Here is a 25,671-nt window from a genome sequence, read left to right as displayed (position 1 = left end):
TCACATAAAAACTGATGAAGTGCCCCTGGGAAAGGCACCTAACCTCACTTTTCCACTTTAATGTACAGAAACTACTGCCTCAACCACATTTTGTGCTGATTATGAAAAAAGCTAAAGTCTTAAAAAAAAATCTAATACAACATAGGCAACAAAAATCTACAACAGGAAGCATAAACCAAAGATAAATAGAGTGAGTGTACTGTATGTTGTATTCAGCACATGTTAAGGTATTTCCTATTGATTTACTTATTTTGTGATCATGGCGAATAGAATACTCCTTGCCAGGCCTTTTTCCATTATATGTGGCCTAGAATGCATAAAACCTCACCTTCTCTTGCTTAAAGCAGTATAGATCACTCATCACTGACGTTTACTGTATGTAAAAAAGGGTTGCCACTTTAAACAACACATGAATACAAACCTGCATGTTGTCACCCTCCCAAATAATTTTGAACAAGTTACATATATAACTGTGGGGAAAAAAACGGTTTCCTATTTGCATTGCCTGTCCGTCGTTGCTTTTTGGCATTTCTAGCACTTTACATTCAGTGACCGTAAAAATTACTTAACCACCATTTGGGTTAAAAACTAAAATTTAAATTTTAAAGTCTGTTAAGAAACAATGCAAATGTATTTGTGAGCAATGCTGTTTAATTCTTACTTTTTGGACTGTGTATCTGTGTTAGGTTGAGCATGCAAATTACTAAATCTGTGATCTTTTTAGGTCAAGGGAGTACAGGCCCAAGCTCAATTAGTGAGGAGAAAGTGTGTTTCAACAAAGTGAAACTTCATCTTCTACATTTTTCCAACATGAGGGAGATATGACTTGCTATAATTTGAATATCAGTGGAAAGATGCATAATTCTTTTAGGTTTTATTCATACCTGATCAAAGAAACATATCATGTGTGATACAGAGATGAACAAATGAATGAATGAAAAAAATAACGCAGGAACGGAAGAATCCACATTCCTGACACGTGCTGTAGACCACTTGAGAGAAAGAAGAAAAAAGACAGCGAACAATAGGTAGATACATAGGTAGATAACATAGGGTAATTCATACCCTCTAGTGGACAGAAAGAGAAGAAAGGAAAGAGAAAACACATGAAGCAACAGAACAAGGGATCGGGAGAGAGAGCATGTGGAAGAAAAAAAAGGGGGAAGCAGAAAGAGAGTGTGTTGAGAGTGGGAAAACAAAGCCTAAGCAGCTCCTACAGTCATCCTATCAGTGTTTCTCTCATTCTTCCTCCTCGCCCCTCGCCTCCCGGCTGGATTCTGGCAGTGCTCGCTCTTTCTCTCTCAGCTGAAAAACGTACAAACAGAGAAGTCCTGGTGGTGAAAATGCAACACCTCCCCACCTCTATCTCTCCTCTCCTCTTCTTTGAATTTTTAAAAAAGTCTCTCTCCTCATCCCCTGCTTGGACTGTAGCTATTTTTTGTCTACTCCTCTCCATTTCACTCTCTCTTTAGCTCTCCACTCTCTCTGTCTGTCGCCCATCACTACAAAAATATGACCTTTGACAAGGTTAGTTAAATATTAAGTTGTAGAGATTTGCTTAAACAAAGTTATAAAATCTGTTAACAGAGTGGATTATTTTGATCTATCAAAACTGAAATGAGCTGTTTCACAAATTCTAAACAAAAAGTCAGAATAACTGAAAATAAGTATGTAACATATTCAAATTTGACTAACTTTACAGCTACCAGTCAGACGTACCTTTTCTGTTTCCAAATGAAGATAACGGAGTTATGGTGGCCTTTTCGAGTAATAAGCCCAAGGCTGGTCTTTGTCAATGTGTTTTACTGCATATTCTGGATGTTTCCTTTTTACTTAAATTATTACCACAAAGTCAGATGTTCTCATAATAGTCTGCAACACAATACAGCTGCTTGTTGCTGTGTTTGGATTAGGAGCATGTGTGTGTATGCATACAAGGCGTTTGAATATCTATGTGTGTGTGAGTTCTGTGTTTTCTAATGTTATTTGTCTGCTGTGATTTCAGTGTCTAGCCAAAACAGCCTCTAGCCATTTGTAATAGTCTTTATCCACAGAACATTTGGCTCTGTCGCAAAATCTGATATTAACAGCCGTCTATCTTTGTAACCCACACACAGACACACACAACAGCTCTCACATACACACACACAGACACACACACACACACACACACAGACAGACTCACACACACACTGAAATTCACACAAGGAACAGATGTGTGGCAATATGGCAAGACTGTTGAATATTTACTGGATGTTGTTGTTTTCTCATATTCCCCCTCAAGATGTACACAACATCATCCAATGATAAACAGGAATTGATAAACAATAACTAACAAAGATAAACAACAATCAACAAAGAAAAACAATGACAGAACAATGATGTATACAGTTTACTGAGGCGGTGTTCCAAGGCTCTGTGAGCTAATTAAAAAAACAAAAATCACTCTAATAGGGAACAATGACTAGTGGGAGCAGTTTGTTACATAGGAACGGAAATGTCCATAGTAACATGGTAAGTGCTGATACGTTATAACACACTTAATTCCACTGTTGGTGTTACATTTTAGACTTTTGGCTGACACCAATCATCAGAGGAACTTACACCAACTACTGTGTGGAACATGCACGAGGATTCCCTCCACAGTGCATGTTTGGTTAAATATAGGAATATATAACAGTGATTTAAAAGCACTAGTGTTTACTTTATTAGCGTTTAACCAAAACCACAATATTTTCCTAACCTTAACCAAAGTGCATAAACATAGCTCAGGAGGGACTCAAAATGCAAATCCCAATCTCAGGCATCAAAGTCCTGTGCTTTGTAAGCCCACCATCCACACAGACCACCAACCTAGGACTTGCTAGCTGTACAGAAAGGTAGCACTTACTATACTACAATAAAACATTGCCACTGAACATAATCCAGGCAACAACTATGTTTCCCTCAAAATGTAATTTGGCATAACAAATTGGTAGTATGTAAATTGATTTCTAGGAGACATGGTTGGTATGTCCATAGGACAGGTACATAATCTGTATGTTGGAAGTTTGAGGTTTTCCCAAACTGTAAAAAGCTTCTGTACCTCTTTATCTTACCACTGCAACAAAATGTGGCCTCACCTTTTTCTTCTTTTTGCTCATAAAGCAAAACTGAACTGCGTAACTATAGCGCTCCTTTTTTTAATCCAGTTGCTAAAAGTTACTTGTTCATGATAAGATAATAATGATAATTTTAGTCCTCACTGGTTTCTGATGTGCTCTTTCTTTGTGCTTTGTCTGAGATACAAACAATTTTGTCCTTGCAATGTTTTAAACTGAGTGCCCTAAAAAAAGTTTCTGACAGTCATGATCATTAAACAAAAGCTGAGATGCAGGCCATGCAGATATTACATTGTGATGCATATCTTACCTCAGTTGGGTTGGATTTATTAACTAACCAAATTATGTACGGCACAGCTGTATTATATAGGAAAATATAAATATCAGATTGGGATGCTAAGCAGTAACCATTAACTATTATCAGGACGGGGGACAAGAAATTTGATCCGGACATTCCCTCCAGCCTCATCATTATCACATCAGCTTGTCTCCATAAAATTTAGGACACTTATTTTCAAATGTTATCATCTGGGGAAAAGTAGTGCTTCAATTTGTAGAACATGACACTCTAACAAATACACAAAAACACACACAGAAATTCAGATACATTATGGATCGTTCCCACAACCGTGCCCGCTTGTTATTCGGCTTGCCTTCCCCCTCTCTCTTTGTTCTCAATGATTTCCCTGTGTGTCTAATCAATAAGAGACAGAACAGAGCAGGGCAGGGCTGATCGTCCTTGTTGTACCAAGGAAAAGGGAGATGTTAGATGCATCCAAACTCCAATTGCAGGACAGCAAACTGTAGGAAAATGTATGCGCTTCTTTAAGGAGCGCAAATGTGGTTTGGGTTTACATGATTGGTGACAACTCAAGTGATTGACAAACAAGTTGTAAATATATTGAATAAATAGTGAATTTAACTTTAGCATACATATAAATAGTACTCTCTGAAATTCTCTGAAGACAGCACTGCTTGTGGTGATCACTGTTGAAAGCATGGATGGAATGACAAGAAGGAGAGAGGCACAGAATGAAAACAAAGCCCAAAGTTTTTTTTTTCTGCCAAAGTTGCAAATGATTCCTGTATCAAATTGACCCTAAGCATAAAAAATCAGGCATTGTTCAAAAACCATCATCAAGTGAACTGCTATTCTTTAATAGGAACTCTAGTGTGAAGAGAAGCTTTTCCCAAAGGCACAGTTCAAAGAGAATGTGGCTCATTCTAAATTTTAATGATTTCCAATTACTTTGACATAAATCCCAACTTTTTAATCAAAAAACAGCTAGGGGCGGGTTTACTCTCTGAGGTTTTTTTTAAGCTAATTAGGTGGTGTACTTTGCCATCCCACACCATGCTCCTCCATCTGGCTGCTTGTAGGAAAACCTGGTTAAATCAACTCTGCTCTGAGAATCCTTCAAAATTTTAGTGGGAAGCGGGCCTAATTCCAATCACATTGTTGTTTCTACTAGGCATTTGAGGATTGTAACCTCAATTAAAACGTAAATGTGAAGTGTACTTCTCTAATGTGAAGATTCAAGACACTGTGGATTATTTGTTAAACCTCTGACTTTGGGCCATTTAAGTATTGAAGATAATGAGCGTGCCATTAGAATCACATTTTTCTTTACTCTTTTTGTCTGTATCCACTGGTTTTAGTCTGTTCAGTAAAAACATTTTTTTTTTCACAAAAACAAGAAAACCAGGTAATTAAAGATATTTTCTGACCTCAACATCAACTTTATTTATTTGGAAACTTATTCAGAGTTGAGTGAACTGTTGGATGTGTGGGTGTGGGAGGAGAGGTAAATGGAGGCCACAGGGTGAATCATTCCCCCAATCCCTACTTCAAGGACTCGTAAAATTTTACGGTCTGTAATTGGGTTAAATTCGAAGTACCCCTAGGACCCAGGGCCATTAAGTCCTATTAGTACTCTTGTCATTTGGAAACCTACTACAGAGAAACATGTAAAACAACTTTCGGTCCCAACTTCGAATCAGAAAACTACAGCTGTACATTCAATTGAAGGTTAGGAAGAAGACGATGTTCAGTAAACTGGAAGAAACAGATGAAACAAAGGCAGAATAAGAGCACAGTTCTCGCTAAATGCTTTAAACTACACATAGCGGTCAGTCTTTTACTTGCTCGGACGGAGACATGAATGGCAGAAACGAGGGCAGAGCAGGATGCCCTTAATTTAGTTTAAAGCAGTGGATCTCTCTCTCTCTCTCTCTCTCTCTCTCTCTCTCTCTGTGTTCAGGACTCAGAGCCCTGCTGGCTATCCTTCTTGCTATTCAGTCAGCTGTTGTTTTACACCTGGGACACCAGGTGATTGCAATTAACAGCAATTACCCACTAAGAAAAACCAGCTGCACTCCTGAGGACAAGGATTAAAAACCACTGGATTAGACAATTAGAAGGGCAAAACAAAGAGACAAAGACAGACCTATTGACTCCGCCAAAGCTACTTTCAAGGGTTGACGTCAACATGGCGTATGGGTTTGATTTCCCGATGCAAAGCTTCTTGAGAACATATGGTAAGAAAAAAGCTACACGAACAGAAAATAAAAAACACAAAAGTGAAATAAAAACACATCCTCATTAAGAGTAACACCCTGAGGGAGTAGTTGTTGAGGGGAGGGAGGGTTAAACACATTCCCAGTCTTATAAATTACTCTCATTGCTCTATGTTGGGTGTTTTCCACTTGGGAAAGACTGAATGGGTAAAGCAGTTCCTCCCAGCCAGTTATGGGGGCTGATCTACTGGTTCTCAAATCCCAAAGAAGTTAAAAACTCTGTTTTATTTTCACTAATATTTGAAACTGAAACAGGTTTGCTATTACCCTGCAGAATACAATGTATCACAAAAATTAAATCACAGACAAAAATATTTTGTAAAAATTTGGACTTAGATAGGTTGTTGTGGTATGATGGCCAAATTTATGGAAATCCATTTGAGAATTTTGGGGGCAGATGCATAGAACTTTGTGTAGATTACATATTAAAATTAAAAATGGTTGTATGTAAAAAAAAAAAAAAAAAAAGAAAATCCTGCAGACACCCTCTGTGTTTAACTTTGACTGGATATATACAAAACATCAATTCTCTTCTCTTCTTAACTTGCAGTCAGACCAAAATTTGCCTGGGGAAATTTACGCGAGCAGTGTGGCCAAAAGCCAGAGGGAACAGAGAATAACGTGGGTAGGTTTGTAAACACAAACTGCAGAAGCTTACATGGATAGCGGGTTAACAACAGCGGTCCACAAAGTCCTCTGTCACTATCCTTAAACCCAACAAACAACAACTGGACATTGTTCAATCAGCTTGAACTTTGGAGTGATGCGAAGGAGGTGGGTCATTTTGGGAAAGCAAATGTGTCTCGGCCTTTTCCTCATAGAAATTACTGGGAAGCAAATTTCTTGTATCAGTAACAGCTTCAGCATCAGAACAGCCACTCCGATGTATCACAATAATAAAGTAATTCCTGTATGAAACCCTACTCAGACATAATATGAAAATAAAATGAATGAAAAAGACTGAAATGTCCCTTTCCTTGAGATTTTCTTTTGTACATTTCGTACAATACCAATCTGTAGTGTAACTCATGTAGAGATATGTACACTATTTGGTATTAATACCACAATTAAGTACCAGCTTTTGTGTAGAAAATGGTGTGCGTGTTCTTGTTCTTTATATCTGGCTCTATCTCTGAGGAACTTACTGTCCTAAGCCCACTTTTTAAACTGTTACCCTATTCTACCCTTTTCTAAATAAAACCATTTCCCATGCCCCTGTGTCTGACAGGGCTCTGAGTTCCCTCTGCAGTCCTCTTTAACTTTCTCGGATGGAAGGATAGCTAGATACATGGGATACAACAGAGGGAGGGATAGGAGGAAGGGGCACAGAGCACAGATCCTTCTCTGATGCCCTTCCCAGTGTTAGGGCTAACTCTCCCCAGGGAGCCTTCTCATGACCCCAGGACTTACATAGAGGAGAAGAAGGCACAGAGGGAGCGATAACAGGATGAAAGAGTAGAAAGAAACAGGGAGATATTGACTGTGCAGCAGCTTGTTTCTCTCTGCTGTGGAGCCAAGCATCAGATGAAGTTAGAGACCTGAGGTAACCCAATGTCCGCTAGCATCAGCGCGGTGTTGCTGTATGAGACTCCTCAAACTTTTTTGGTCAGTTAATTGTTGATTGATTTTTGTCTCTGTCAAAATAGAGCTTTCCCTTGCAGTTGCTTTGTTGCAGTGGTGCTGCCCATAAAATGCAGGTGCAGACTACAGTCACACACACACACACACACACACTTACACACACACACACACACACTTAACTTCTTCGGAAGGTTTTACTTTCCCAGTTGAGGGACGTGTCACGTGAGCCAGTAAATGTGCTAAAGGTCAAAACAGATAAACCTGACTCTTTTTCTTATTTGACCTTTCTGTTTCTGAACCTTTGATGACCTATACATATAATAAAATGTTGTGAAATGTAGGTATACATTACCTATACACATTATTTTTTTGCAAATATGCTATGTACAAATATTGTAATTTTTGCCAGTGTTAGCTTTTCCCCAGAAAAGGGAACACCATACAGAACCTAAAACTTTGTCAGTAGAAAATTTAAAGAAATATGTCATTGCTGCAGCTTGATGTGTGTTGAAGTGACCACTGAAAAAACAGAGCATAACACCAAATTTGGGCACAAAAAAGAGAACCTTGGGGATTAGGACCTAGATAGAACTAAAATAGGAGTAAATTAAAAGTATGCAGGTTACAGCTCCATTAAGGCTGTCTGACTGCCTGACTGTCAATCTAGCTTTCCAGCCACTCATCTGTCTGTTTTGCAGTCCTTAGTTTTTTATAGGCTGATTGAAGTTATTCCTGCTTTACCTCAATCTCTGTCTACACCTTTGGCAGTTGCTGTCAGTGTTTACTGAGTGATTAGAGGACTCATGTCACCCAGTTTTCCACAAACATTATTTGTATTTCTTAAACACTAACACATTCTCCTTTTCTTACCACATCTTAAGTGCATTTCAGTGTGACCCTCTTTCCTCTCTCTACCCTCTCTTCTCGACTCAAAATTTAGGGACAAAAAGTGACGGCCACCCTCACAACAATGATAAGGGCAAACAGCATACAACATAGTTTGACATTATCATCTCTATAAAAAATAGTCACATCCAAGTGAAATGTCATGGGCAAATCAAAGCATATGATATGAAACTGTCAAATGAATGAAAAGGTAGAGGTGAAAAGAAGATATCAAATAATGTGGTTTATCAAAACAATTGCAAATGTGAAATTGTTTAAATACTGTCAATCAATCAACCGATGTCATGAGTGAGAAGCAAAGTTGGTTAAAAAGCAAGAAAGTTAGGAGGAGAGGGAGATGGAGAAAACTTGAAAAACAAGAATTGTGAGAAAACACAAGAAACAACATGAATCAATGTTTATTCTCTGATTTAAGAAGACAATAAATATTGAAGGAAGCCTGAAGTTGGAGCCCAAATCACAGAGGACAGACACACGCACACAGACACACACACACCCTTGTACTTCTATCTTTGTGAGGACCATCACTGACATAATGCATTCCCTAGCCCCTTATCCTAACCTTAACCATCACAACTAAATGCCTAACCCTAACCCTTACCCTCACCCTAACCATAACCTAATTCTAACCTAACCCTTAAAACCAAGTCTTAACCTTCAAACAGCCCTTTTTAAAAAACATGTTTCAGTCCTCACTATGTAGCAAGTACACACACACACAGAATCATGGATGATGGAACCAATCAACAATCAAAGGTTATGCAGTACCTCAAAGTTAACAGACAAAATGTTTGAAGGTCAGTTTATGGCTTGATTTGTCTTTGATTTGGTCAAAATGCACCAGCTGTGTAAATATGGTTTTGGTCTTGATTGATGTAACTTAGGGCTGAGTGATTTTTTGATTACATTTCAGACCAACAATAGCACTGCATGGAAAAACACGGGCCCCTCATTAATTTCAAACAGACAACTGTGTCGCAATCGGCCCTACCTCAAATTAGTAGAAACTACTTTGCAGTGTATTTGTGTCTGAAAAGCCTTCAACACTAAACCCCCTGGTTTTTATTTTGATCCTGTATCATGAAGCCAGATGCCCTTTGCATTGTTTTGCTCAAGGCCTACTCTAAGTTTAAATGCAAAATTATTAACTGACAATGAGTTACAGACATCACTGATGTGTGATATATCAGGATGTATAATGATGTAAGAAGCAAATACTTTGTTAATTGACCAAACTATAAATTAACCAAGACACTGGTTAAAGCAACATTTAGGAAAAGTTGCTGGACAAAACAAAAGAAAATAAATAAATACAAAGTCATGATGTACCTGCATCAGATACAACACTGAATGGATCAAAACAATATAAATATTAAAAAATCTGACTAAAGGTCAAATGAAGCTCTAGCGTAAGGAAGACTAGACTTCTGCATGCTTAAGGCGTAGTTATTTTCATACCATTCTGCCATTCACTCCTCTCACGCATGCTCACTTATATTTCCTGCTGTCATTATCTGGGGCTATCAAATCGGGACATCGGCTGTTCCATTAGCTGGTCTATCTATCCAATAGCACAGTGACACACCTTCATTGTCAACTTATCATCCGACTGCACGGCCCTCCACCTCCCCATCTCAGCCCAGTCTTTGCAGTTGCTTCAGCTCATCATTACATCAACCTCTTCAGCCATCAGTCACAGCAGAGTCATCAGCCCACCACCACCACCAGTGTCTGGACTCCACAGGGGGATTTATTCACAGTAAAAGCAATTTTATATCAAAATACTGCTCATGTTGTGGTAAACTGTGTGGAAATATAATTATAGATATTGATTAATTAATGGATAGATAAAATAACCAACTGGTGATGCTTGTTTTTTTTTTTTTTTTTTTTTTTTAATTCATAGTCATATCACCCAAACCTAACTGAGACTGAAAATGACAAGTTATCTTCTTAGACAACCTATCTCTCATTTTGCCTTTTTATATGTCATCCTTGCATTTGGGAACTTTTCTTGTCTACCTAAGGTTGTATTCACACTGTTGTGGATATTTGTAGTTAAAGTGCTGCCTCAGCCACATGTTGTGCTGATAATGAAAAGCAGTTTTGTTATCACAGTCACTTGCTGGATTCGCTGCTTCTATCAGTAAACTGTACCAGCTACAACTCTAAAAAATTAAGAAACTCACAGCCCAATGTGCTCCTGTCAGAAACATCCACTACCATCTTTTCTACCACTCCTTCCTCCATTTTCAGCTGTTTGTTGTTGTTGTTGTCGTCTGCCTACATATTGTCAATCCCTGCTTCTTTTTTTTCATGTTATTTAGTCAGTCACTGTCATGAATGCTTCTCTAAGATGTTGAACTTAAAAAGGAGCCAGGCACACCACTTTTTCCAAAGCGACTGCTTTCTGTCTGCCTCCCGGCCGCTCCCCGAACACTTTCAAGTGGAAAAGCAGTTTGAAAAAAGCAGAATAGTGTGAACACAGCGTACAGTGGCGATCACACCAGAGGCTTTGAAAACGCACGTTATAGCGTTCCTGGAGTGTTCTCTGGAAAGCAGACTGCTGAGCATTTTATTTCTTTTCTACTAGAATAACCCAGTTCTAGCACTGTGTGTTGTGCATTCATGTCTCTTTAGCTTCAGTCACATCTGCTAACCACGGCAACACTCCTGAAGCATTTTAAACGACACTGATATAAATCTTCACTGCATCCCACTCTGGTCACTGTGCATATTACATGACTTCAGGCCTGCCTATAGTTCCTTCTACTTTGGCTCAGTCACACAGAGGGAATGCAAATACAAATGCTTCCATGTTTATTTTTGCTGCAGTTTGTGGTAGTGCAAGGGCTCTGATTTTTACAAGACTGGAGTAGTATTTGATTCTTTAACTTGTCAAGTGCCTGTTCCCCATATTCCACTTGCCATCAAGTTTGTGTTTGCCCAAATATAACTTGATGTTAAGTATCTGATCAAATGTTTCATCTACTCTTTTCAGTCTGTGGCATTGTTCATTCTGCCCCCAGCATACAATGAAGCCAAATTACCTACAACTGACTATGTGCAACAGTAAAACAGTCAAATATTAGCCAATAACTGCAGTATGTAAGATGCAGACTGACCTATACAGTATCTTTCTTAATAGGAAAGATACTGATAAGAAAAATAAGATATTTCTTGACTTGTACTTTATTATGTAAAGTGTGTACCACTTTTCCTCTTTTCCTCTCTTCCTCGCTCACTGTTAAACTGTAAGATAGATCATTAGCTTTAAATGGACTTCAATCTGCTCATTACATGTCCCATTTACCTTCACTGCATAATGCTCTACTTTTCATAACGATACATAAAAAGGGGGAGATTGAGGCAGAAAGAAGGAATGCACATGTGGGAAAATCTAGACAGAATGAGAACGAGAAAGACAAAAGTGTGTATGTGAATAAGAGACTTAGTCAACAATAGAGAGTTAAGAAGTGGAGAGATGAGGACAAAGATATCACGAGAAAAAGACAGATAGAAAGATAGAACGTTCCAACCAGAAAGGCATTCAAATCTTGGGTGAAAAAAGAATTTGGAAAAGAGAAGAGAACGTGTACTTTCTTTTCGTGTTGATACAATATCTACAAGTAGTGTGAAATATCTATTAATATTGAAGGCACCACAATTAAAAACCTAAAAAAAATCATCATGATAGTGACTACGCTTCAGTCTGTTGTTTCTTTCCCTACCATTTAACAGCTAATGATGGACGACAGTGAGGGGGAAGTGTTTGAAGCATGTAATCGCCTTTGTTATTTTTCTATGGTTTTCATTAACCCTGCAGTGGAGACGTCAGTGGAGAGGTCAGTGCAATGTGCGTGTGAGTGTGTGTGAAGGTTTCACTTTATGCATGTCACTTCCTGTTCTTGATACATTTGTACAGAAGAAAACAGCCCAAATGGATTTGCTGTGTTGAATTTATAACAACAGTCTCTGGAGTGCTTCCTTTTTGTCTTTCTTCACCTTATGCCTTCACCACAGGTTTCATCGCCTTGCTTATCTGCACTGACCCGTCCATTGACCCAATGTTCTTGCTCCTCCTCTCTCTATCTTTCAATCCCCACCTAATTCTACACCTCCCTCTATCACTTCTCGGTTTCCTTCACCTAATCTAACTCCTTCTAGTTCACCCACTCCTCAAAATGCCTCTTCTTTCTCCCCTCCTTTGATCCCTTAGCATGTATAGGATCCTATTTCCTCTACTACTCATTTTGCTTTCAACCATTCTTTTGTCTCCCTCTGTCCATCCATCAAGTAATTTCACTTTCTCTCTGTTTCTGAACCTATTTTTTTGTTCTGTTTTATTCATCACATTTTTCTTTTCTTTCTTCAAAGGTTTTTGCTTGGAATTACAGAGCGAGAAGAGACATAATGAAGACAAATCCAGGATTTGGCAACCAGGGCACCCCTTAGTCTTACTTTCCATAGCCTTGTTGGACTCTTCATTAAGCCACCTACATACAAAACATGGGGAATGAGATTTAAGGTAGTGTGAATACATGCAAACTATAAGAATGGCACACATGGGGAAAAATAGCCACCGTTCAGGCAATGGTAATTAAGAAACAACCATTTGATTTGAGGTAACATTCAGCATCAACTTGAGCAGGCAATTTACTCAATGCAATAAAGTGAAAAGAATATTAGCTTCAACTGGGGCTCTATTGAGGTGTCTGTAAATGTTTTAGAAAAAAAGAAGCCATTGATGGTGAATGGCAGCTGCCAAGCTTGACGCAAAGTGATTAAATGCATAATTAAATAAAGAAATCTTTTGCTTAAGAAGAACATCAAGCAACCAGCACTGTCTTTCCTCACGTTTAAAAATTCATAATGGTTGACATACACACAAATCATGTAACTTTTTTAGTTAACAGCTGGTGCTAGTTTTGTTCAATATTTTACACTTGTCTCAAAAGAAAAGAACTGTGGCTATTTTGCACACCCTGAATGCGTTCATATTTTTGCTGTATCCCATTTTTCTGCTGCAGCGCCAACACAATCTCCCTGCAGGAACCGCTTCCATTTTAATCTATTCTTCTAGACACTAACTTCCATCCCCTCCTCATGAACTCTTTCCCTCTGTCACCCTCCTCTGCCCTCTGTCTTCTTTTTCTTTTGATTGTCCTCTTCATCACCTCTACCCCAGCACAGCCTCTTCTCCCTCTGTCCAGTCAATTATCTCTCTTCCTCCCTACTCCATGGATCTTGGTTTTCACTTCATCAACTTCCTCTCTGTTTCTCTCTCTGCCTCCATCTCTTTCCCTTCATCCCTTTCTGTTTGTGTTTTCTTCCCTGGCCAAAAGCCACTTCAGCTAAACACTGTCTAATAAACCCCCGAATGAGGCTGAGACATTAGCAATGAAGGAACTTCATATGCATCTGAAAGACACCCAAAACACACTTCAGAAGCAGGGACGAGGAAAAGATACACACAAATACACACATTTAGCTGGTGTGGCCCATCCTAATGCAGTGACAGGGGAACAAGCAGTCTGAGCTGTTGTTATTGGAAGCGACATTAGATAAGGCTGAGCTGAGGAAGCCTGCGTTGTGTAAGCCGCCAGTGGTCACAAGTTCTCTGTTTCATACTGTCTTTTTTTCTACCCTGTTTGTAAAAATAAAAGATAAACCATGATCTTGAAAAGACCCTACCCTCATTATCTTACATCAGTTTGAAAAAACTTGGTCTGATGCAAATTGTGTCTTCATAGATTTCAAGAAATCAACACTATTCCACATGTTAGAAAAACCTGAGCAGACACCCTGCACTACATGTGCTCAAGTGCATGTATTGGTGAAAGGCTCCACTTGGTAATAGCCTGACCCCTGTACACTGTAGCCCAGAGGGCTTTTGGTCCCTCTGTCAGGTCTGTCAGACTGCCAATCACCAGCACACCTATTTCTGCAGTAAGTTGATTATAAGTCATGAGCCCACTGTACCACAGGACTGGATATTTAGCTAACTCAGCAGTCTGAACTTTTACATAACACATTTTCCCTAAATTGTTATTGTGGTGTTACTATCTTAGTAATTATTCACAAGAACATACACTTAATAAATATTCTACTACAACTAAAATATTAACAATGAGGGGAACTTGTTAAGTGAACCAGAACCAGACTGCTTGTCTGACACACACACACACACACACACACCCATGCATACTCACAAAATAATCTAGACTACTTACTTTAGGTCCTGGAAGGGTTCTGCCCTCACATGTGATGTCTCTACAGAATGGCTGAACACCACGCCTTCATTCCCTGTAAAGAAGGTAAGAGTGGATGAAAGGAAGGAAAAGAGAACACATACATCTTTTGTGTGAAAGCCTGCACAATATTGCGTCATACCTCTGTTCTTGGAGCTGAGGCAGACACTTAAAATGCATGACACAGTGTTCAGATCTTCCGTGTGTCATACAAATTATGTTAAAATATGACAAGATTTCCAGTAGCAATATATACATTTACTGGTAACATGTAGTACCAATGTTGTGAGCAGTATGAAAATGGGAGGATGGGGAGCTGGGTGTTTGACTTCAATATTGGAGACAGGGGTTTATGTCCTGTCTCACACTGGAAGTCAGTTTTGATGTGATTTTTTAAAATATTTCAAAGGTATAATATTTCCCTAGCCTTAACAAACTCATTTAAAGCAGTTAACCATACCTGAATCATCCATTTTGAGATTCTGTATGTTCAGTTTTTTTTTCTGATGTTAATAAAAAATGTCAAATAGGTGGCCTTACAGTGCCCCCAAAACATATTTTACTAATACAGCTACAAAAATGTGCAGTTGTACCTCCAAAGAAACTTGGAGGGTAGTGTGTTTATTGTATGAATTGAAATCCTGTTTTCTGAGGATTATTCCAAGGCCCACTGAACACTGCAAAAATGTGTATGTCTGTGCAACTGCCAACAAAAGGAAAAAAGAAACTGTCAACAATGGTGGAAATGGCACTTCAAGGTTGACCTTTTTGTGTGTTGCTATGTTTGATTGCTACTCTACACACTGTCAGTACTCTCCTGAGCACTCTGCTGTGTACATGAAATGTTTATGACCTCCTCGTAGTCTGTTAGGTGGCACCTGTCCTGGTACACAATAGCCATGAAGTGTTTTCAAAGCAGAGCCAGTACATTGGAACCAATACAATTCACACTGGGGTTATATTTTCACATATATAAGTCAAGTATAAGCCCACTAGCATCACACCTCACTAGCTGCCATGGCACTGGCTTGCATTGGCTGATTCTCATAAACAGCAGGCTTACATGCAGCCTTTGACATAGCTGTGCAGGCTTTGCTGTACACATCTCTCTACTGCAGAGGGCAAAAATTTGTGTAAACGTTCATCTTACATAAATAAAAAATCTACAAATCTGAAAGTGGCATAACATCACTCCACTGGACCTCAGTGCATGAGCTGAATGGATGTTATCTTGTATTTGTTATTTTTAGTTGTGTGTAGTTGACCTTGAAAGTTGCATTTGTGTGTTTGTGTAAATGCATATTTTCTTTTTTCAATTCAGTAAAAACTGCTCTGCTTGCTGACCCAAGTCTTGGTTAGCTGCACTCATCAAGAGCACTCTGTTTAACTTACAGCATGTGTATGTACTGTAAGATGTGTGTGTCCTCAAGTAACCTTGTTACTCAACACAAATTAGTCTGAGCCCACTGTTTGTCCACCACTGTATCTACCCCTTCATGAATCATGAAAATTTCATCAGTTCCTCATGAACACAGAAAATGAGCATGGGAGTTTGTCAAAACTGCCACTTGTACAATCATCTATACTTTATATGTATGTGGAATGATTTATATTCATTAATAGCTTTACCATGATACACTGTTTTGGTGATATTATTGATACTGCCCTTTTAATTACAATTCAGACAGCAACAAGTCATGATTATGTCATTATTATAATTATATGTCAGATATCTGGATGCAAAATTAATTTCAGTTTAGGGAGATTCTGGGTGTCAAACAATGAACGTGTCTCACTCTGCCTTATGGAACTCCTCATCAATTATTATCACCTTATATTAATGGTGCCCTGTGGAGTTTTCTTGTAAACAAACAAAAGTTATGTTTACATTCAGTGTTACTCACCAAAATGCATTCTTGTATATTCGTGAGTGTATCCTTAAGTTCTAAGAAATGTGTTGAATGTATTTCCTTCCTCATAAAACTTTTGCAAAGTCAATTTTTAAAGAATTTTAAATGAGGCATTGTTTACATCCATGTTTATTTGCTAGCAGTCTTCCCTGCCTTTGTTGGCACATTGCTGCACATATTGGAGTGTTTGACACTTGTTGATAGTGGAATAGTGTGAAACCATTGGCAGGACATCGTATTATGTCACCCACATGCTGACACACTACCACGTGCGTCCTCATGCACAAGATTAAGAAAACAGGGACCCACTCATAGAAAAATTGCTCCACAGTGCTACTAGAGGTAAAAAAAAAATCCACAGGGTACCTTTAAAGAAGAAAAAGTGCTAAAAAGCCACAATGGTCATTTTGTATATATATATATATATATATATATATATATATATAGTATATATAGTGCAGTATGTGTTGTACTCTTTGTGTGTACCCCTACCTGTGACTCTAAGTTTCTCGGTGCCGATGCTGATCTCCTCTTCATCTGCAGAGAACAGAATTCTCTCTCCATCTGTACTCCTCACCTCAAACCTCTGACACTGAGCCTCTACCATTTCAGAACCTGAGAAAGTGAGAGAGGGGGGTAAAATTTATAGCAGAAGAACATTCACAGCACATAACCCTGAACCCAAGAATCTCTAAGTTTTGTCTTGTTGGGACACCAGTGCAATATCAGTAAAGGTACAGGTCCCACTTAGTCTGGATAATCCACAGAACAAGCTGTGTTCAAGCAATTCTTGTTGAAACTACTTTCTACTGAAGAAACAAAACTGTTGACAGTGTGCTCTGTGGATTATCCAAATGAAAGGGGTCACTGTTTCCGGAAAGAGTTGTTGCTGTTAAAATTTTAAAAGTACTTTTCAATACTTCACGCGGGACACGCTTCACGCATTCACTTCAATTATACTGGGGTGTCATAGGGAAGATCTAAAAACCTTAGCATACAAAACCATAATCTGCATGGCAAATTAGACAAATGTGGGCTTGGGTGAAGCAACACTTTTAAGCATCTTTTATGAGATGGATATGTAAAATAACTTTATATCAGCCATTGATACAAGGAAACAGACTTCAAATAATATGAAACTATTGTAGATTATTATTATTATTATTATTATTATTATTATTATTATTATTATTATTATTATAGATGACTTACCTATGGAAGAAAGATTGTGTGTGGGTAGGTGGTGTGCATATACCCACATTGTCACAGTAAAGATGAATTGTAAACTGGGACCTCAGAGTTGAAATGTTACAAACAAAAGTAAACAGACAGGACTGCCTTGTGTTTGGAGTTTGTAAAGTCCCTGAAAAACTTGAGAATTATAAACCATTTATCACCATAAATTACATTTCCCTTTATGACTATCCCTTGAGGAGAAAACATATCCTTAGAAGAGAAATGTGGGGTGTCAAAGCATATTTAGAATATGTTATATTTTGGACAAATGGCTCAGTTTCTACTTCATGAGGACGTACTCATTCCAGAAATTCCCTTTTAACCCTAATAAAACACTTTTCCATTCTATTTATACATGGTGAACAATGTGAAAAGTGCATGCTATAAGAAGTACAATGCATAAACATTGAAAATGAAGTAGACAGAGAGTGAAAAGAGGGAGGGAAATAACTCTATCTGTATCAAAGGAAAGGGAAAAAACCCCCTTCCTCCGCCTTAAAAACTAAAGTTGAACGGAAATCCGTTCTCTTCAGAATATTTACATGCACTGGATGAGATACTCAACCACTGCAACCAACACATTAAGGTTACGTTTCCCCAAGAACTTGAGTTGAAATGATTTATTTGATAGTTGAGCCCACAGGATCTCAGTAGATTTCTTGCTGGTGTCTTTTCAAGAAGGTTGGCAGTAACGTCTGAATAGTTGATTAATCTACTGACATAGTTGCCAAATCACCAACAGTGGTCACAATGGCAGTTTGCCTTTTGTTAATTTTGTTCATCCGTGTTTCTCTTTGTTTTCCCTATTTTGTGATTTGGAGTGTGATGTGTTGCTATTCCTAAGCCTAAAGAGAAGTCTCTCTCTCCCTCTCTCCCTCTTTCCCTATCCCCTTCCTTCACTGTCTGAGCTCCCAGGCTATTACAAGTGTCAATTAGAAACCCAGAGTGCCTTGTCAGTAATAATCAAACTTTATTAGCAGCCATCAATCTGAGATTAAGTTTTTTTTTCTCATCCCTCTCTCACTGCCTTTATCCTGTGTATCTCTCATTCTTTCACCGACTGTGTGAAAAAGCAATTGAGATTTGTGTTGTGAAAAACTCGCCCTAATGAAAGGTGTGTGTATGTGTGTTACAAATATATGCAAAGAATTAGGAGATGGAGGGGAGGGTTGACAGTGAGAGATGGGAGAAGTATGGTGAGAGGGGAATGAAAGGAAGAAAAAAAGAGCATTTGTGAAGTTTGAGAAGGAGAAATAAAGGGAAAGTGAAGCTGGTTTAAATTGGAGATGTGCTGTGCTAGTTGCTGTCTCAGACATCTAGCTAGTTCTCTTTGGCTGTTCAGCTCTTGTCCTATAATACAGCCCATAGTGCTGATTTACAACATGGGTGCAGGTCAGCATATTTCCAAAGATTTGTGTTTTATTCACAGAATTTCTTCTTCTTGTCTTCTCAGTAGGGGTGTACAAAAGATTCTAAACAGCAGAAGGTGGGCAGCTTCAAAGAAAATTAAGAAGTTCTTGTACATCAGACACATTTCTGACATATTGTAGAAGAACAATAGCGTCAGACAAAGAGGTTATAGAAGACAATATGTGACTGTTTATAATTCAATGCCTATTTACAACCGCTGTTAACAAATACCTAGGCCAATGTCAGGCTTTCCTCAAAATAATACAAATGTATGAAAGAATATCTTAAAATTATCTGGTCTTTAGGTATAGTACTATGACTCAATATACTCTATGCAATGGGGTTATAATGTGTGATTACATAAGAAAACAATGTCTATAAAGTGAACACAAAGCAATGTGGTGCTCTACATGTGTGCGCTCACACCAGCAGCAACAACATTAAACAAAGTGGCCAGAAGTTATCCATTTCAAATGATCACTGAGAGAAAAGGACTGGCTGAGAGTGGAAACATCTCCACTGAGCAGTTTTACGTTATGCAAATGAACAGTGATGCGGTGATGCAATTGAAAATTAAATAATTGGTAGATGTGTTCACTCTATGTTTTTTTACGCTGTCAAACTTAGTTCTACTTGATGTGTCAGTCAGAAATCCTCTAATCTGTGAAATGGAAGAAAGGCTTTTTATAGCTGTAGTGACTTGTAAAATGTTTCTGAATGTCTAACAACAATCACTAACAACAGTCAAAAGAATAAAGCATAAAAAGCATGGAATATCAAGGCTCTCCGCAGCAAACCTAATAAAATTTAGACACTTTGAAATGACACAAACCTCATTACGTTAAATGTCTCCCGTGATTGTAGACATTTTACACATTTAGTTGTGGTTTGTCCAATAATAACTATCTGATCTTTTTGGATCATCTTATTCGCAATCTGCAGGTAGCTAAAGTTAATTCTGTGTAAATTATGTGCTTTTGGACAATTCATTTGCTCCTGCAAATGTCTCTCCCACTAATAACACTGAAGTAACTCTGCTGTCACCAATAACAACAGGACTCCTCTTTAGCAGATATGTTAATTGATGCACTGATTTAAATAATCACTTCCTGACAGGATCTCCTCTGTTGTCACAAGGGCCTCACTCAGCAGGATCCTTCAGTAATAATGAAGGAATGAAGAGAGGTGCTTGAGAAAGAAATTGTGAAAAAAGAAGCATTGCAATACAGTGCAAGTGACTGAGGTCCTGAGTCAGTTCTGAACTTTTTAAACATTTCAACATGTGACATGAGCTTCAGTCTGCTGAGCCATTAGGGCATGCTGCAGATTTAAGGCATTTTAATCTTTTAACCATGGTGCTATAGCCTTGTGTTTTCAAACACAAACACTGCATTATTGCATATAATTTGGGATAATCAATGCATGCTCAACTCACACAAAACCCCTGTCGGCAAATATAGGGTACGTGTACATGAGAAAGAGACACCTACGTGTTACACGGGCCTATACCAGAGACAAAGAGTAGCAAAAAGGACATTTGTCAAGAGGATAATGTCACAGTGTTTACTTTAAAGCTGCTCTAATCAATATTTTTACATTAACAATGGGTCTGATTACTGTGTTAAGAGGTCATTCGTAATGATGAACCAGAATTACTACGAGACTCTGCAATTCCCTTCAGTGCTACAGACCTATATAGCGTCTTTCAGCACATTCGTTCAGTTTCACTACTAATGCAACCGCAAGGGGGCACAAGCCAGTGTCTTCTTGTACCAGTCCCAAATGCAGGACATGTATGAGATTGTGATTTGTAGTGAGAGCAGGGAGCAGGTGGAGGAAAATCTAGAGAGATGGAGGTCTGCTCTGGAAAACAGAGGAATGAAGCTTACCTCCATCTCTCTAGATTTTCCTCCACCCGCTCCCTGCTCTCACTACAAATCACAATGTCATCCGCAAACATCATAGTCCATGGAGATTCCTGTCTAACCTCATCTGTCAGCCTGTCCATCACCAGAGCAAACAAGAAGGGGCTCAGAGCCGATCCTTGATGCAAACCCACCTCCACCTTGAACTCCTCTGTCACACCTACAGCACACCTCACCACGGTCTTACAGCTCTCATACATGTCCTGCACCACTCTAACATACTTCTCTGCCACTCCAGACTTCCTCATACAATACCACAGCTCCTCTCTCGGCACCCTGTCATACGCTTTCTCTAAATCTACGAAGACACAATGCAACTCCCTATGACCTTCTCTATACTTCTCCATCAGCATCCTCAAAGCAAATACTGCATCTGTTGTACTTTTTCTAGGCATGAAACCATATTGCTGCTCACAAATGCTCACCTCTGCCCTTAGCCTAGCTTCAACTACTCTTTCCCACAACTTCATTGCATGGCTCATCAGCTTTATTCCTCTGTAGTTGCCACAGCTCTGCACATCTCCCTTGTTCTTAAAAATTGGCACCAGTACACTTCTCCTCCATTCCTCGGGCATCCTCTCACTCTCCAAGATCTTGTTAAACAAACTAGTCAGAAACTCTACTGCCACCTCTCCTAGACACTTCCATACCTCCACAGGTATGTCATCAGGACCAACTGCCTTTCCACTCTTCATCCTCTTCAACATCCTCCTCACTTCACTCTTGCTAATCTTTGCTACTACCTGCTCCACCCCAGTCACTTCTTCTACTCTTCGTTCCCTTTAATTTTCCTCATTCATCAACTCTTCAAAGTACTCCTTCCATCTTCCCATCACACTCCTGGCACCTGACAATACATTTCCATCCTTATCTTTAATCACCCTAACCTGCTGCACATCCTTCCCATCTCTATCTCTTTGTCTGGCCAACCTGTACAAATCCACCTCTCCATCTTTAGTGTCCAACCTAGAATACAAGTCCTCATATGCTCTTTGTTTGGCCTTTGCCACCTCTACCTTCACCTTATGCTGCATCTCCCTGTACTCCTGTCTACTCTCTTCAGTCCTCTCAGTGTCCCACTTCTTCTTAGCTAACCTCTTTCTCTGTATACAATCCTGCACTTCCTCGTTCCACCACCAAGTCTCCTTGTCCGCTTTCCTCTTTCCAGATGACACACCGAGTACCCTCCTACCTGTCTTCCTGATCACATTAGCTGTAGTGGTCCAGTCATCTGGGAGCACTTCCTGACCACCCAGTATCTGTCTCAGCTCCTCCCTGAAAACTACACGACATTCTTCCTTTTTCAACTTCCACCACTTTGTCCTCTGCTCTGCCTTTGTCCTCTTCATCTTCCTCACCACCAGAGACATTTAACACACTACCATCCTGGCTACACTCTTCCCTACCACTACTTTACAGTCACTGGTCTCTTTCAGATTACAACGTCTACACAAGATGTAGTCCACCTGAGTGCTTCTACCTTCGCTCTTATATGTCACCCTATGTTCCTGCCTCTTCTGGAAGAAAGTGTTCACTACAGCCATTTCCGTCCTCTTTGCAAAGTCTACCACCATCTGTCCTTCTGCGTTCCTGTCCTGAAGACCAAACCTGCCCATCACATTCTCATCACCTCTGTTCTCTTCACCTACATGCCCATTGAAATCTGCACCAATCACCACTCTCTCACCTCTGGGGATGCTCTGAATCACTTTATCTAACACACTCCAGAATTCCTCCTTCTCTTCTAACTCACATCCTACCTGTGGGGCATAACCACTCTCAACATTGAACATCACCACTTCAATTTCCAGCTTCAGACTCATCAACCTGTCTGATACTCTTTTCACCTCTAGAATATTCCTCACAAACTCCTCTTTCAGGATAGCTCCTACTCCATTTCTCTTCCTATCTGACCCATGGTAGAACAACTTGAACCCTGCTCCTAAGCTTCTAGCCTTGCTACCTTTCCACCTGGTCTCCTGGACACACAGTATGTCCACCTTCCTTCTCTGCATCATGTCAATCAACTCTCTAGCCTTCCCTGTCATAGTCCCAACATTCAAAGTCCCTACTGTCAGTACTACATTCTTAGTTTTCCTCTTCTCTCTCTGCCTACGAACACACCTTCCTCCTCTCCTTCTTCGTCTTTGACCAACAGTAGTCCAATTTCCACCGGTACCCTGTAGGTCAACAGCACCGGTGGCGGTCGTTGTTAACCCGGGCCCCGACCGATCCGGTATGGAAGTCATTTTCACGATTTGCATTTTTAATTTGGCATGTGTTTTACGTCGGATGCCCTTCCTGACACAACCCTCTGCATTTATCCAGACTTGGGACTGGCACAAGAAGACACTGGCTTGTGCCCCCTTGTGGTTGCATTTGAGTTCTCCAATTTCTATTCTGTAATTAATGAAAAGAGGACATTAAAATGGCCCCTGTGCAACTTTTTTTACAACTGCACATTAAAGCATTGAGGCCATAATAAAGTTATATGGGCTTGCCATCCTGGATTTTTTATTCAAACCTTTAAATTAGGACTTCTAGCAATGATGGGACATAACGCAAGAAGACACTGTAAAAGGATTGGGGGATAGGTACAAGTGAAGAGTGTGGCTAAGCCAAGTAAACACTGCATGCATGGTTGATTTTCCCAAACAGGTCCAGATGAATTTTTAATTAAAATCAGCTTCAATGCGCTTTGTGATTATGCCTCCCCACCACCCTCACATTTCTTTCCCTCAGTATCCTTCTCTCACGCTCCTGGAGATGAGAGATCACAGGAGTGGGTGAAACAGTATGTGACATTCATGTAATTATTTGTTCTCTATGTGTGTGTCTGGTCTTGAATAGTTTTTGCATACATTCCTGGCCATGCATATTTGCATATGTGAATGCTAATATATTCTCCAGCCAAGAAACACTTATAAAATTAGGCAGGTTTTGTCCTTTGGCTATGTAGAGAAAGTCAATCATTTTTTGTTGCATTTAAATCACTCTATAGTTTTCCTTAGGTCAAAATTCTGGCAATATCATTAAGGCTTTTAAGTAAAAGATGAGGTTATATAACTCAAACTTTAGTGTCCTTGCCCTGGTTAAATGTGAATTTTATGGCTGTTTTTAAGATTTGTCTTGTTGCTTTTAATGGTTTTCTGGGTCTGGCCATTGGCTAAATCACTTTTCACCTTTTATGAATTGAAGTACATCCTGGGATCTCCAGGTAGGACCCATTCAACAGCTACTTAGTCTAGACTAAAAGGTTGGGAGGACTTCAGGCCTCTTCTTTCTACAACTGGAGCCATAATAGCTAGTCTGAAAAGATTTGTCCTTTTCTAGTGAGAAATTATCATTTTAATACAGACTAATATTGGTCCAAATTTATACATGTATGCAACTTGTGAACTACTGATGTTAATGTTCAGCTATGAAGACTCTGTCTTTGGATATGCACATTGTGTTGCTTGTCCAGTATGTCTACAAACAGAATAATAGAGACAGAGGATTAAGTATTTTTCCATTATGTGCATATGTACATATGTGCGTGTGTGTCTATGTGCTTCTGAGAGTTAGATGGCAACATGTGTTAAGTGCTATAGGCATGAGTTGTTTAACAGATACTGTGCAGATATCAGGAGCTATATTAGCTCTGTTGGGCTCTCACCACATGTGGGGAACAAAAGACAGGGGGGCCTAGTCGGGAAAGGCAAAACCTTGACCAAGGGGCCTGAATGGGAAACAAAGGCCAAATAGTGAAACAGCGCCAAATCTCCACCAGCCGTTAATTCACGCCTAGATATGATATTTCAGGTTGAATCCAAACACTGGATTTCTACTGGACGAGATGCCAGCCACAACGCAGGAAATCTTGGCGCACAGCTATGACATCATCGCCTCCATAAAAGCAGAGTGCAGCCTGTCGTCGTCTTTTTGACTTCAGTTGCTACACGGCTGACGTGTGCTTTGAGATTTCTTGTACCTTACTATGTGTGCTTTTCTTTCTCTCTCCTCTTCACTAACCCACACACGTTTACACGTACATATATACGCCTACACACACATCTCAAATGACCCAGATAGCGTGGTAGCATAACTAGCTCTGCCATCTTGAGGACAAAGAGAGCGTGTCCTCGATTTTGGCTCTCCCCTTTGTATGCCCGCCTCTTTATATCTGTGCGTGATGACCACCCACGTGGTCATGTCCGCCGTCATCCTTGCACCCCCCCCACCACTCTATTGTCCCACATACGCACCCACACTTCTCCACAGATACACACACACCTTACATGCTTGCTGATTGTTGTATGCTTCTTGTGTTTAGAATAGAAAATAGTGCTTGTTGGCTGAAGTTACTATAGCATTAACCATAGCACTGATTATTGATCAGTGCCATGGTTAAATAAACGCTATTGTACCTTTAAAGAGCAGTTGCATGTGATTATTTAGTGTATGTTTTGACGGTCAGTGCTTGGATTCGCCCTTCACTGTCCACCATTATTAATGTAAGATAGTACTTTAAATATCAGCATTTTTAGGTGGGCAGCCACCTTTGAGACAGTTTTTCACGTTGGTTATTGGTCTTTGATCCCAGACTGGTGACCTGTTATTATTAATCTATATTAATAATTTTGATACTATTAATCATTTATTCATATTTAGAAATATCTTTGATATTTTGCTAATAACCAAACCTGCCCTACCCGAATCCCAACAGCTATTAGGAACTTCTCTCTCTCTAACACACACACACACACACTTATGCACAAGTCAAGTTTCCATC

The 25,671-nt window shown here is 39.4% G+C and overlaps 1 protein-coding gene across 2 annotated transcripts in view; it reads right to left on the bottom strand.

The window, feature by feature from the left end:
* LOC122873506 (zeta-sarcoglycan) overlaps positions 1 to 25,671 on the bottom strand; it is a 338,906-nt gene that overhangs the window by 29,054 nt on the left and 284,181 nt on the right. For both annotated transcript variants that reach the window (XM_044190277.1, XM_044190278.1), the window contains 2 exons: positions 16,819 to 16,941; positions 14,399 to 14,471 (listed from right to left, as the gene is read on the bottom strand). In XM_044190277.1, the coding sequence (XP_044046212.1) occupies positions 14,399 to 14,471; positions 16,819 to 16,941 (196 nt within the window). The remainder of the gene's footprint in view (positions 1 to 14,398; positions 14,472 to 16,818; positions 16,942 to 25,671) is intronic.

This window comes from Siniperca chuatsi, linkage group LG3, assembly GCF_020085105.1.
Source record: "Siniperca chuatsi isolate FFG_IHB_CAS linkage group LG3, ASM2008510v1, whole genome shotgun sequence".
NCBI classification, from domain to species: domain Eukaryota; kingdom Metazoa; phylum Chordata; class Actinopteri; order Centrarchiformes; family Sinipercidae; genus Siniperca; species Siniperca chuatsi.
This window is presented reverse-complemented; position numbering and strand designations above follow the sequence as displayed.